The sequence below is a fragment of the Sus scrofa genome, chromosome 12, assembly GCF_054392235.1.
Source record: "Sus scrofa isolate SSC_HxYL_T2T_F1_AM1 chromosome 12, Sscrofa_HxYL_maternal_Yorkshire_Landrace_v2.0, whole genome shotgun sequence".
Taxonomy (NCBI): Eukaryota; Metazoa; Chordata; class Mammalia; order Artiodactyla; family Suidae; genus Sus; species Sus scrofa.
This window is the reverse complement of record NC_139394.1, coordinates 46,964,350-46,978,721: the sequence shown is the minus strand read 5'-3', so window position 1 is coordinate 46,978,721 and position 14,372 is coordinate 46,964,350. Positions and strand designations below refer to the sequence as shown.

At 43.6% G+C, this 14,372-nt stretch overlaps 1 protein-coding gene across 4 annotated transcripts; it reads right to left on the bottom strand.

Moving 5' to 3' along the window:
• Window positions 1-317: 317 nt before the first annotated feature.
• C12H17orf75 (chromosome 12 C17orf75 homolog) lies at window positions 318-13,516 on the bottom strand. 4 transcript variants are annotated; one of them, XM_084982631.1, is made up of 12 exons: window positions 13,338-13,511; window positions 12,571-12,651; window positions 9,994-10,119; window positions 8,588-8,731; window positions 8,285-8,342; window positions 6,510-6,629; window positions 5,800-5,864; window positions 5,512-5,648; window positions 4,577-4,680; window positions 4,354-4,492; window positions 3,960-4,244; window positions 318-2,645 (listed from the first exon to the last, which is right to left on the bottom strand). In XM_084982631.1, exons 1-11 carry the CDS (start codon window positions 13,475-13,477, stop codon window positions 3,979-3,981), a joined length of 1,380 nt encoding a protein of 459 aa, XP_084838757.1. In that variant the 5' UTR covers window positions 13,478-13,511; the 3' UTR covers window positions 318-2,645; window positions 3,960-3,978.
• Window positions 13,517-14,372: the final 856 nt, after the last annotated feature.

Sequence of the window (14,372 nt, the reverse complement as noted above, 5' to 3'; positions counted from 1 at the left end):
TCCTGGCGTCTGGTGTAAGTGATGCTCTGGTAAAGGACAGGCATTCTGTCGTGGTTAATAGTGAATGACAATGAAAGGAATTGACTTGGGTTATTGAGTGCGACAGGTGTAACTTTACTGGACAATGAATAAAACACTGTGATGGAAATTGCTCTTGATGCCTCCTGCGAGATGCAGAAAGGTGTATCCCAGCAGGGTGATTTGATTCTCCTCAACAAGTTCCTCAGCATAATGAGTATAATTTTCCCATCAACTTGCTGTGAATTAACCAAAGTGTCAGGCTGGTGAATTGAGCTCACTGAATCAAAATGACTGTGTCGGTGAGAAGCTAAATTTATTATTATTATAAATATAATTACAGATAAATCGAGACCATTTTTTGATACATGACAAACATATATTTCCTATGTGTGTATAGCACACAAATAATATGTAATGCATTCCACACACACCTGAACAAATCCTTTTTAAAACTTTAAAAGTTAATATATTAGCTTATTAAAATTCGAATACAGTACATGTTCATGAGCTCTCTGAATTTCTTCTCATGGCCCACAAGATATCCAACTCCATGTCACTATTTGCCTTGTCTACAGTAGGGATATATGGTTTATCACACACATTTAAATTAAGATTGTATCATATAAAACTGTATAATGTAGTGAGCATACATTACAAAAAATGTCTATAAAAGTATATACAAAGAATATGTAATTGGAGGCTCAGTGGGTTAAGGATCCAGTGTTGTCACTGCTGTGGCATGGGTTCAATCCCTGGCCTGGGGAACTTAGGCACCCTGCAGGTGCAGCCAAAAAAAAAAGAAAGACTGTGTAATTGTGCCTTGACTCTATCCATAAATGACTTGAAGAAGGTTATACATTTGCTCTTAAATGCTATTTACAACATGGACTCTTGAAGGATATGCGAATTTGAAAATGAAAAATATGTCTTCCAGATTCAAACTGTTGATGTCCTGGAGTCCCCCTTGTGGCGCAGTGGGTTAAAGATCTGGTGCTGTCACTGCAGCAGCTTGGGATGCTCCTGTGGCACGGGTTCCATCCCTGGCCTGGGACTTTCCACATGCCATGGGTGCAGCCAAAAAAAAATTGCTTGTTTCCCATAGTCATTCTGAATTTAATGCTGTAAAGAAAGATGCTACTTGGATTTTTGTCCTACACTGACTATAATCCAAGTTATTAAAGTTTAAAACCATGTGAAAGCCTTTATGAGGATGCTGAATTGTATTTCTCATTAAAGAAAGAAGTGATTCGGTAAGTCGCACCGCCAGCCTTCTCTACAATGAAGATCAAGCAGAAGGCCATTGTCGGTCATTTTGAAAGTTACAACTCAGCACTTAATGTGAATTTAGATGAGTTTAGGAGAGGATTTTTACCAGCTTGTGTTCCTTTGAGCTTCCTGAGGGCAGTAAGAACACAAGGCTTCTGATCTTCTACACAAAAAATCATTATCAAATGGATTTATTAAAGGGCTATGCAGAACAACTGCAGTCATATGTGTGGAGCTACGGTTAGCTTCCATGGGAATTATAAATGGCTCTAACTCAGGACACTTTCAGTTGATTCAGAGTAAAACAATACAAGGCTTGTAACAAATGTACAAAAACCTAAAATCAATGAGTAACCCCCACATGAAGAATCTGTGTGCTTTATGTTACAGTTTGCTTGTACAATGTATGTACTTTGTTTCTTTCTTAACCCTCTGTTTAAAAACTCCAGCATTTTCATATAAAAGAGAAAAGAAAATAGAGGAATATATGGAATGAAGAAAAGTGGTGGGGCCACTTCTTCAGGAGCTTTCCATCAGATATAATGTTTTATCTTGAAGCTAGTACATCTATTTTTAAAGCTCATTTAATCCCTTACACACTCATGATTTATTTGCATACTGACATAAAAGCTGGCGTCATCATCCAGGCCATTATCAATCAGACAAAAAAAAAATCTATCAAGCACCCACAGGATGCACAGATCTGTCTTTGAAACGGTGTCGTGGTATTAATCTATCCTAAAACAATGAGTACATTTTCTAAAAGAAGCTATAACACACCGAAAAAGAAGTATTGTGATTTTTCTGGGAGGAAAAGTTGCTAAATACTGCAGCAAACTCCTCAGAGAAACCACAAAATCACCTCTGAAGTTTTTTAAGCAACAATTCCCTAAAGTCTAGAATTTATGGCCCCTCAAAAATGTAAAACTTTCTCAACTCCCAACATTCATCTATCTAGGACTCGGTGAAGACGTTCCTCAGATTTTTATGTCTAATTAGGTTTAGTCCTAAAAGTACAAAATGAAAAAATCTAGAATGTTTCCAATAATCTTAAGTAAGAATCCTATGACAATTGTGACAACTGCAGGTTCAAATATCAAGGCTTGCATAACTTCACAATACAGTTCTCTCAAAATATGTGATCAAAAACTTTGGGTAAGAGCTTCTTTCATAAATTCTTCGAGGACGGCAACCACATTTTTGGCTTCGGGCATTTCTTCATGTTCCACTTTGACAAGCTTCAAAAGGATATCTCCACTGCCACAGTTCTTTAGGAACATGAAACATCTAAACAAAGCGTAATGATTCATTTCTGCCTGCCGGATAAATCTCTTCAAATTGTTTGTGTCTTGTATGGCCTAGAAAAAGATTACCCAGTTAAATATGTGTTTAGTGAAATAATAATGAAGCCTGAAAAAGATCTCCTGTCCAGCTGAGAACTCACATATGGTGCTGAGACATTGGTTTTTTACTAAAAATATTTTCATCATTTTTATCACTAATATACTTGTACCCTTGGTAGAGCAAAATCTCTTACATAAAGTAAAAACACTTTACAGATCTCCTACATAGGGTGCCTCCACACCACAATTTTGAACACTGAGACACGGAACCACTTTTTTGGTGCTTGCCAACTAAGGTGCATCGCAAATCATAAGTCTGATGTCCCTAAGACACCAGCAAGCACTCAGCTGAATTAATTGGAAATGCAGTGATATGTATGTAGAAGACACTGAAAAATGTAAATAAATGCCTTCTAAGGATTCTAGTTTTTTGTTTGCTTTTTAAAAATTAGAAAATTATTTTAATTATTATGAATAAGGCTTATTATACAAAATAGATACAGAATATTGTGAATTTTTGGTTAAGACCTGGACTCTACTTGACAATTATCAAAAAATATAAAGATACTGTTTACATATAAAGGATGACAGGTAACATATTTCACTAGTATTGCCTTTACAACTTATATCACTATGTCATCATAGTGGATGGATTTGTGCCATTGAAATGTCTTTTTGTTAATTTACAAATAGTAAAACAATATGAAAAATATTCAGCCTGAATACTAAAGATACACAGATTTGGGAGTTCCCGTCGTGGTGCAGTGGTTAATGAATCTGACTAGGAACCATGAGGTTCCGGGTTCGGTCCCCGCCCTTGCTCAGTGGGTTAAGGACCCAGCGTTGCCGTGAGCTGTGGTGTAGGTTGCAGACGTGGCTCGGATCCCGTGTTGCTGTGGCTCTGGTGTAGGCCGGTGGCTACAGCTCCGATTCGACCCCTAGCCTGGGAACCTCCACATGCCGCGGGAGCGGCCCAAAGAAATAGCAAAAAGACCAAAAAAAAAAAAAAAAAAAAAAAAAAAGATACACAGATTTGAACAGCTATGGAGTTCCAATATTAAATTAATAAAAGTAAGATTAATAAATTCTACTAGGTTCTGCATAGAAAACCCACACACACTGCTGGCCATTCTGTAATTTGTTCCTGTTTTTCTGAAGTACAAGTTTCCAATTTGTAGTAGAAACCAAAGCAGTCATACTCTTTGACTTGTTAATCCCACTTTAGGGAATATACCCCAAGATAATAATCCAAATGAAAAAATATGATCCTGCAATGCCCTTTCTGGGCATCTATGTGAAGAAAACAAAAACACCTACTCGAAAAGGTACCTGCACCCCGTGTGCAGCATCACCTATGACAGCCGAGACATGGAAACAGCCCAAGTGTCCAGCGGTGGGTGAGTGGACAAAGAAACTGCGGTATACAGACACATGGACTACCACGCAGCCCGCGAAAAGCAAGCCAGCCTGCCATCTGCAACAGCGTGGATGGACCGCAAGGGCACCGTGCTGAGTGCGAGAAAGACACGTCAGACAGAGAGAGACAAACGCCCCATGATCTCTTCCACATGTGGAATCCAAGCCCGCAGACTCGAGAGAGCAGACTCACGGCCACTAGAGGCAGAAGGTAAGGAGAGGGAGAAAGGGGTGAACTGTTTTGGATTTGGTTTAATTACTCTGAATTTGTTTAATGCAAATAAAAACAGCAATGTGCCATTGTTGCCTGTCAGATTAGCAAAGATGAAAAGTTTAGATGCCCAGTCCTGACTGGGCGTGGGGAGACTGGCACGTTCGATGCTGTTGGTATCAATGGAAATTGAAGATTCTAGTTTTGAGAACATCCTAGTTAATACACATCGTAGCTGTAAAGCAGATTTGTTACTCAGTCACTGGCACTAATCAAATTCAAAGATTATACGTGGCACTTGGCACAGCCAATTAGTTACCTTTAGTTTAAAGTTCTCCAGGACTTGTCGAAAGAGAAAAGGGTTACCTCCTTCAGCACCGTTCAAAAAAGCATGCATCCAGTCCTCACAAAACCGGTTGCTTCCTGTAAAATATTTTAGGAAAACAAATAAAAATGAAATCCTACAAAGCACAAGGATATTTATATCTACTTTTTCTTTTTTTTTTTTTTGAGGTATAACTGACACGTAACATGACTTTCAGGTGTACAACATAATGATTCAATATCTGTACACATTGCAATATTCTTTCCTCCTTTGTAAAAACACTTATACTGAATTATTTAATGGTCTAAAAAAATAGTGTGTTCACCTCCTGGCTAAGAAATACCAAGATAGTTGAAGCTCCTGTCTGCCTCCTCCGAATGGCATCCTTCTCCTTCCCCATCAGAAAGGATTAACACGCCCGTATCTTTCTTTAAACTTCTGCCACGTACTTTTTTATCTCTAAGCCCGATAGGGAATTCTTTTGCAAATGTTAAAACTGTATTTTCCTTTAATGGCTCTTTCACTATATGGTATGTTTGTGTGCTGGACTGAGACATAGAGCTCGAGTTCACTCATGTTCACAGCTATATATTATTCCATTGTATGCATAGAGCAGTTTATCAGTTCTCTTGTTGACAGACACATAAACTGTTTCCAATTCTTTGCTGTTTCAAACAGTGCCCTAATGAACATCTTGCATTTATTGGTCTCCTTGTGTCCATACGCAAGAGTTTCTCTATATACCAGTGAGTGGGATTGCTAGGCATGACATGCTTTCCATGTTTCTAGAATTACTATTGTTTTTGGTGATCTGGGGATAAACATGTAAAACCACAGAAGGCAGGAAGGACACGTTTGTATCGTTTGTTCTCAGTGCGGGAACAGATTCGTGAGAGCACCAGGAAGCAGCTTCCAAGGCTGTAGCTCACCTGCGTTATGGAACTGAGGCTGGGCACTGCTGCAGTCAATGATGACAGACTCATGCTGCTCCTCTGTCATGGCCATGCACAAAGATGTCACTGTGCCTTCGTGAATAAGGCCTTGGAGACTGGCCACACTCAGAAACCTGCCACACACACAGTCCTTCTCCATAAACAGTATTACAGGATGGGATGGAGAAATGCATTCTGCACTGGTCAGGGGTTGGGGGGGCAGGGGTGTGAAAAACATAAATATCAGGCTTGCTATGGAAAGGGTTCTCTCTTTGCAAAACTTACCTGTTAATGTCTCTCTTTGTTTTTTCATCTGATTCTTTAACTTCAACAGGAGTATAACTCAGAGCCTATGAGAGAAAAATAAAGCTTAATACATGTATTCCAGTTTTCCTTGTTGAGCAGCTACACAAGACTAAGCGTCACTTCCCCCAATAACCAGCAGGCCAGACAGTGCTTGCCGGGCGCTGCCCAGGAGCTCGCCAGAGCCTTGGCCAGCTGCTGCCGACCAACAGTCTGAAACTTGGCTTTACCTGGTTGCATGGGACCATCCAGCTTCAGTTGCATCTACCCACCACATGTTTAAATGAAAGATGTGGCCATTTACTCAAGCCTTCCCCATTATTTGGATACTTGAGTGAATTTTCCAGCTTTCATCTGGACATTTTTATATAGTTAAAATCACTTTGGATTTCTGTTTTCCTTCTCAAATTGTTTTGGAAATTACACCCCTCCGAGAACACTTTAGGAAGTAATTATTTTAAAGTGTTTTATCCTATTAGGAAGTCTTAGTGTTTACAGTTCTACTTTAGTAGTGTAACTTTCTAGATCTGAGTAAATAAGAGTGTGATCTATCCTAATTGCAAGCATGGTCTGCATGAACATTTGGCGGGAGGAAAGTAATAGTCGAAGGAAATAAATATGTCTTTAAATAACCCAAACTCTGCCGAAGTGATTCTCAATTAAGGAAATGCTTTTGTTTGGGCAGTACTCACAGCATGTAGCAGAAAGGCAAGCTTCTCCTGAAAGAGAAGAACCACCCTTTGGATGGGGCATACGACGTCCTCAAACCAGCTGCTCAGGTAGGACTGTATGTGGTGCTCCCTGCCCCTGTCCTAGATCAAGAGAGAATGCCATTTGCTTTAAAATAAGTCTTCACCTTACTGCACTTAACATTTCCTTTTTTCTCTTTTTGCTTTTTAGGGCCACACCCTCGGCATATGGAAGTTCCCAGGATAGGAGTCAAATTGGAGCTGGAGCTGCCGGCCTACACCGCAGCCACAGCAACACAGGATCCAAGCCACATCTGCAACCTACACCACAGCTCACAGCAATGCAGGATCCTTAACCCACTGGGTGAGGCCAGGGATCAAATCCGTGTCCTCATGGATACTAGTTGGGTTCATTAACTTCTGAGCCACAGTGGCAACTCCCAACACCACCAATTTTAAAAAAGGAATTGTGATACAATTTTGCTGGGTTTGTTGGGCAGAGTGTGGATTAATTCTGTACTGCCTTTCTTAGAAACACACTAAGAAATGCATTATGTAAAATGAAGAGACTGTTTCTTCACTGAAAGGAGTTGGGCCTTTACCTGTTCCTCTCCTCCCACTTGACTGTGGTCTCTTAGAGATACTCGCTCAATAGTCCTCCTCTCCCCAGCCCCTGGCCCAACGTCTGAAACATCCATGTATGAGCCTATAAAGTGCCTGCTGAGTGACTGAAGGGCTGTAGATGGGACAGTTCTCTCACACTCAGAATGCGAATATGGAAGGATACACGTCAGCGCCCCTCACAGCACTCAAGCCCGCTCCGCCAGGAGCTCATCTCACTTCCTCAGCTGGGCTGCTCCCTGGGGACCCATGGGAGAGCCCCCGCCTGGGACAGCAGCTCACTCCTAGGCTATCCTTTCTCTCCTGCAGTGTCCTGTAAGCACATGCATGGCAAGTAAAAGGAATTATTACCACATGTCGTGGGTAGTAAATTTATAAGACTTGTGACTTAAGTAGCTGCCACAAACTGAACATGTAGTTTTTAAAAGGTATGGATAAAGGAGTCAATACGGATATACCTAATTCACAAAGGACTGATTAATGAAAAGTGGTATGTTTCTAAAAAACTTTGATGTTGAGTTCCAGGACAGTCATTCCATTGCAGAGCCTGTCTCTGGTGCCAAAGGGTTTGTGGGCCATTAGTTCTGGGCAGAATATAAATCTTAAGTGTCTAGTGGTCAGGAAGAGAGTGTCCTCCCGCTCCTGGCTTGGCATGCTACCACACCCCTTTGAATTTGATGGACCGAATTTTTCATGGAGCCAAAACACTCGAAGCAGCCTTGTGAAACGTCACGGCACTTACAGGACCGGGTTCACCTTTCTACCAGCCCACAGGGCAGCACATTTTCAGAATTTAAGTGTCTGTGCCCATCTGGATGATGTGACGAGTAGAACAGTCACATAACATTAATCATCTCAGTCTTGAAAAATATTAATGCAGGAGTTCCCGTCATGGCTCAGTGGAAATGAATCTGACTGGCATCCATAGGATGCAGGTTCAATCCTGGGCCTTGCTCAGTGAGTTAAGGATCCTGCGTTGCCATGAGCTGTGGTGTAGGTTGAAAATGCTGCTCAGATCCTGAGTTGCTTTGGCTGTGGCATAGGCCAGCAGCTACAGCTCTGATTTGACCCCTAGCTTGGGAATCTCCATATGCCACGGGTGTAGGCCTAAAAAGACCAAAAGAGGAAAAAAAAAAAAAAAAAAGTAATCATCTTACCTCACAGTTCATGTTATTTTTTAACCCTTGACTGTACTTGTCCAATTCAAGCCTGAAAGTATGTTCTTAAGGAAGCAATAAAGGATGAATCAAGATAGGGTTTTAATATCACAATAGGTAATATAAAATCTCTCAAGTAACTGTCAGTTAAAACAAGCCAAAACAAACTGGTCATGTGACGGTATGAAATTCAAGTCAATATACAAGAGGTGGAAAACATTTTCAGAGGTTGGTGGTAATAATTCTCCCCTTGCCTGCCAGCATTTTCCTTCCTGATGTCCTCAAAGACCAAAGAAAGGATATAGCTCAAGTCCTTTTTCAGACCCTCCTAAAAAACAGACCACATACTCTGAAGAGTTATGTTCAGAGTCCATTGTTGCTGTTTGAGGAAGCAGTTTTTCTTGTTGGAAAAGGCAGTAATAACAGCCTACTCGGTAACCTGGAATTCTGGAAAAGAAAGAAAAGGTAAAATGTATTATTTTGATAACTCATGCATGTAGTTTTTTGTTTTTTTGTCTTTCCAAAAGCTATCATAAGCTAATTGGCATAAGCTAATGCCACTGCTAGTGCTGTCAGTGGCCAGGCACAGACACAGAAAGCCCTGAGGAGCTGGGCAGGAAGAAGAATGTGCAGGCAGAGCAGGAAAGAGCCAGCCCACGTCCCTGCCCCAGGAACCCAGAAGGATAAAGGCCATGCAGTAAAAGGTAACATACAGTCCTCCTCTTTGGTCAGGCAAAGGCCTTGGCATGGGCCTGGCAGGTGAAAGGGCTGAGGGGTGCAGGCTCTGCTCTTGGGCCCCAGGCTTTAGGCTCATCACATTAAGGTGATGATGCAGCAAGAGGCAAGGCAAAGAGACAGCAGTCAGGCTGGTAATCCCTGGCTTTCGGGAGCTGCCCTTGTCCATGAGGTCATACCACTGGGCTGCACCCTGGGAAAGGTCTACCTCGGCGAGGTTCATGCATGTAGTTGTGTAGACCACTCTGATCCATTAGGCTGCTCAGTAGGTCAGAGCTTCCCAGACTGCTCGGTTTACTCAAAACAACACAGGAAAATGAACATACACTATAATGGGTTTTAGCTAAAGCATGGAATTTCTTTGAATTCTCCTGTCTTATGTGAAAAACTCATGCAAATTTCACTCTTGTTCATAGTTTATCCATGTGCCTCTAAACCTTCATCAATCACTGAAGCTCCAGGCAGATGTGAAGTTTTAACCTGTGGCCTCAAACTCCTGAGGGGCATTTATGCCAGTATTATGTTCTGAAGTGAACTACAGTCAAGGGGTGTAATGGAAAGATGGCTGGTATTCAGCTGAGGACAGCCACATCTAAGCCTGAGCTCCACCAGTGCGGCCGGCCTTGGGATCGTCTCTGAGTTTATCTCCTCATCTGAAAATGTAAGTAGAATCTGCTCTGTCACCCCTGTGTAAAGTGAAAGCGCTTTACAAACTATGAAGTGTACAATTTTAGTTTTGGTGAGGAGCTCTTTTCTTCCAAGTACAAGACTCACCATGTAAATAGAAGGCAGAGTCTCTGCCATTCAGTTAATTCTGTTCCACAAACGTTTGTGTGTGAGCCCAGTGCTCCAGCTACTAGGGAACAAAGATAAACTTTGCAGGTCTAGTAGAAGCTGATCTTTTGGAGTTTCTCATCACTTCTCATATTTAGCTCAGAAATAAAAGCTCAGGACACAGCACATTTGACACTGACCTCAGCTCCACAGATGCAACATTACCCAGCCCTTCAAAGACCGCTCCTTTAGAGAGACGCTTAGCAATGAAACTGCGCAGCTCGGGCTCCACTTCAGAGGGTAGATTAGTATCCACCAAGGAGAGGCTGTCAAGGGAAAGACACATGCATTCACACCCCTTAAGTCAGACAGGATATTGCTAAAAGCCTTCCTTAAGGCCTCGGAAAAGCGTTCCGTCTGACTCCTGTTGGTGAGGCTCCTAGGAATGTGTGTCACCAAGTGTGAGCGACTTCATCCTTTAAAACAGGCCTATATTTCCAAGTCGTTCTCGCTAGTGTTATGTCTCCACTGGGACCTCAATCCACTGGCCTCTTTTTCACAATCCTGTCCTCATCCTTACCTCCCTCCTCCTCACCCAGCTTAAATTCCAGGGTCAGCTGCTAAAATCACATCCCTGCACACACTCTCATTCAACTCCTTTCTTTTCACCTTCTTGTATTTGTTCAGCAAAACCTCAGCCCTGGTTAATCCAGCTCCCTACCTGCTCTCCACCCGCACCTCTGTAGTTGAACGTGGTTGGACAAAAACCCACATCCAAGTGTCTAGTCTCATTTTAAATGAATGACCAGCAGCTTCAAAGGGGCCCTTACTGCTGCCCAGCTATCACTGCATTTCCTGGTTCCCTCACTCTTCTACTCTCCCGGATCATGGTGTCACGCCTCCTCTTCTCTCCTCAATGCTCTGACCACCTATGACGCATGAATAAACACATCAGCTTAGTGATCATTATTGAACCAAAAATAAGCATTTCAGTTTATCGAGACTGAACTGAAACAGAAACTATAGGAGTTCCTGTTGTTGTTCAGCAGGTTAAGAACCCGACTAGTTCTTTCTACAGGTTCAATTCCTGGCCTTGCTCAGGGAGTTAAAGGATCCAGCATAGCCATGAGCTGCGGTGTAGGTCGCAGACTCGGCTCAGATCTGGTGTTGCTGTGGCTGTGGTGTAGGCCGGCGGCTGCAGCTCCAATTCGACCCCTAGCCTGGGAACCTCCATATGCTGTGGGTGCAGCCCTAAAAAACAAGACCAAAAAAATAAAATAAATAGAAACTATAATTTGAATATGCAGGGAGAAAAGATTTTCTGTCACCATTTCCCAATAGAAAATTTAAATCCAACACTTTTCGTGTCTTTGATTTAACTTTATAGAAAATTTCAAACATATAAACAGTAGAGAGAATAGTATAATGAACCCACATGGACCTAGCACCCAGTTTTGACAATTAGCAGCTTATGGCCAATCTTACCTTATTGCAACACCTGGAAAATTCCTTAAATCATCCATCATCCAGTCAGGGAATACCCTACTTTGCACAAAGTGTTGAGGTTCATTCATTCATTTGATAAATATACATTAAATGTCTACCCTGTGCCAGGCACCACTCAAGGTACAAGGTAGGGAGACATCAATGAACAAAGATAGCAATCCCTGCTGACTTGGAGTTTACATTTTAGGGCAATAGTGGAGCTATGAAAGGGTATTCAACAGGTGAAAAGGGAGAATTTAAAGTTTTCTTCTTTTTTCTTTTTCTTTCTTTTTTTTTTTTTTTTTTTTTGTCTTTTTACGGTTGCACCCCCAGCATATGGAAGTTCCCAGGCTAGGAGTCGAATTGGAGCTACATCTGCCCTGCCCACCTACACCACAGCCACAGCAACACAGTATCTGAAGCAAGTCTCTGCACCTACACCACAGTTCACCACAATGCTGGATCCTTAACCCACTGAGCAAGACCAGGGATGGAAGCCTTGTGGATACTAGTCCAGCTGTTACCACTGAGCCATGACAGAAACTCCTAAAGTTTCTTTTTTTTTTTTTTTTTTTTTGTCTTTTTGCCATTTCTTGGGCCGCTCCCTCGGCAATGGAGGTTCCCAGGCTAGGGGTCGAACCTGCAACCTCACGGTTCCTATTTGGATACGTTAACCACTTAGCCATGACAGGAACTCCTTTCTTTCTTTTTTCTTTTCTTTTTTTCTAAAGTTTCTTGTTTTGTTTTGTTTTGGTCTTTTTGCTATTTCTTGGGCTGCTCCCGCAGCATATGGAGGATCCGAGGCTAGGGGTGGAATTGGAGCTGTAGCCACTGGCCTACGCCAGAGCCACAGCAACGTGGGATCCGAGCTGTGTCTGCAACCTACACCACAGCTCACGGCAACGCCGGATCCTTAACCCACTGAGCAAGGCCAGGAATCGAACCTGCAACCTCATGGTTCCTAGTTGGATTCGTTAACCACTGAGCCACGATGGGAACTCCTCAAGTTTCTTGATACCCATATAATATTGAATATTTACCGGAGTTCCAATCAAGAAGTTCAGAATAACCGTCTGGCTAATCATGAGAGACACTAACAGTATTTGAATCTGCCCCAGCCTTGAATCAGTGAACTAACAAAGAAATCAAGATGAGGATCCTAGGGGATCGGTGGGCTTGATGGTTTGACTCAGGGAAAGCTGAGCAGATAGGGCACCCCCTGACATCCATAAGATAGATAGATGCCCTTAAGATAAAAGCACATACACGGGTCACCGCCAAGCTGTTTTTACCTGAAATCATCACCAGAGGGAGTTTCTGTATTTGTGCCACTCGGACTTCCATCATCACTGTCGGCTTGCTGCTGTGCCAATCTGCAAGCCACAAAAGCAATTCAGCTATCAGCTACGGGTTCTAACTCAAGGGAAGTAGGTGTGTGGTGGGGGAGGCGCTCGCAAGCAGGGTAGGGGCAAAAAGTCAACTAAAAAGCCGCAAGGTTGAAGTCCGCGAATCCTCCACTGCCTATCCTCACTGATAGAGAAAAGCCATAAAATAGCGCTGACAAGAGCCCTTTCTCTCTCCAGGCCACCTAGGGGGTGGGGGAAATTAAATTAAATATCCCGAAGAGTCAAGGAAATGTCCTCTTAACACAGAATTTACAGGGCCAAAAGAACCCCAGGAAGTCTGCTCGGCAGCAAAAACAGAGGGTCACCAGAAGGTGGAGGTGGGGACAAGGATGTGGGGGGTGGGGATGAAAGGGGGAGACAATGACAGGAAGGACATGGGATGGAAATTAACATTATTGAGCGTGCGAGGTACTGCGCTAAACAAAAGGCAGGGGCGACAGGAAGGGGCTGAGATGACAAGGACTGGGCAGAGGCACGGGAGGGCCAGCACAAAAGTCCAGGCCAGGAAGTACGGCTTGAGCCGAGAAGGGCCCTGAGGGCCAGAGACCTCGGCTGGGAGGGGAGAAGACGGCGTTTGGGAGCCGCCAGCCTGCGGGACCCGGGGGTGAGCGGCTGGGCCGGGGCGGGGCCACAGAGGCGGCCGGGCGCTGCACCTGCTTCCGCGGTAGCTGTAGAGACAGTAGTGGCTGCTGGGCGGCGGTTCCAGCCTCCGCTCCTCAGCGGAGCCACCCTCCTCGCTGCTCTCTAGCTCCTTTTCATCCCCATCCAGCGATTCCTGCAACGAGGGGAGCATCGCGGCGGCCTCAGAGCGGCCCTGTGTCCCCGCCAAATCGCTCCCCCGCTGCCGTACAGTTCTCGGTGGCCGGGCTCGGCCGGGTCCCCGCCCTTGCGCATCTGCGTTCCGCCGTTTTCCCGTGTTCTCAGGCCGGGAAGCTGGTCGGCTAGGCTGTTCTCCCTGGGGGGGCCGGCGCCGGGCGGGGTGCTGAATTACCTATACGATAAGACCTCTGCCACTTCTCTCTTAATTCCTTTTTCTCCTCTGCGTATGGTTTCAGACGTCTAGGAGACAGTGTGTGATGAAGGTGGTACAACTTGCTAGCCTTTTAGAGCGTGGCTGCTCCTCCTTCTCCTTCCCAACGCGGGAACACAAAGCACTACACCAGTTTGACCAAAGATTTAAGAATTTGAATTCTAAACCCTCCCCAAAAGGTGAAAATATGGGAGACTTAAAAAACAAAAAAACAAAAAAACCATTGAAGAAGGCTTTTCTAAACAGAACGAAACACTTAGAAGACCTATAGAAAAAGAGTAATAGGAGCTCCTGTTGTGGCGGAGTGGTTAACGAAGCCGACTAGGAACCATGAGGTTTCGAGTTCGATCCCTGGCCTTGGCTCAGTGGGTTAAGGATCTGGCGTTGCCGTGACCTGTGGTGTAGGTTGCAGACGCGGCTCGGATCTGGCATTGCTGTGCTCTGGTGCAGGCCGTCAGAAACAGCTCCTATTCGACCCCTAGTCTGGGAACCTCCATATGCTGTGGGAGCAGCCCAAGAAATGGCAAAAAGACAAGAAAAAAAAAAAAGAAAAAAGAGTAATAGATCTGACTAGTAAAACCTAAACTCTTCTGTGTGGCCCAAAGTCAAAACAAACTGGGGAAAATATTTGCAATATATATAGTAAGTGAAGGGCTAT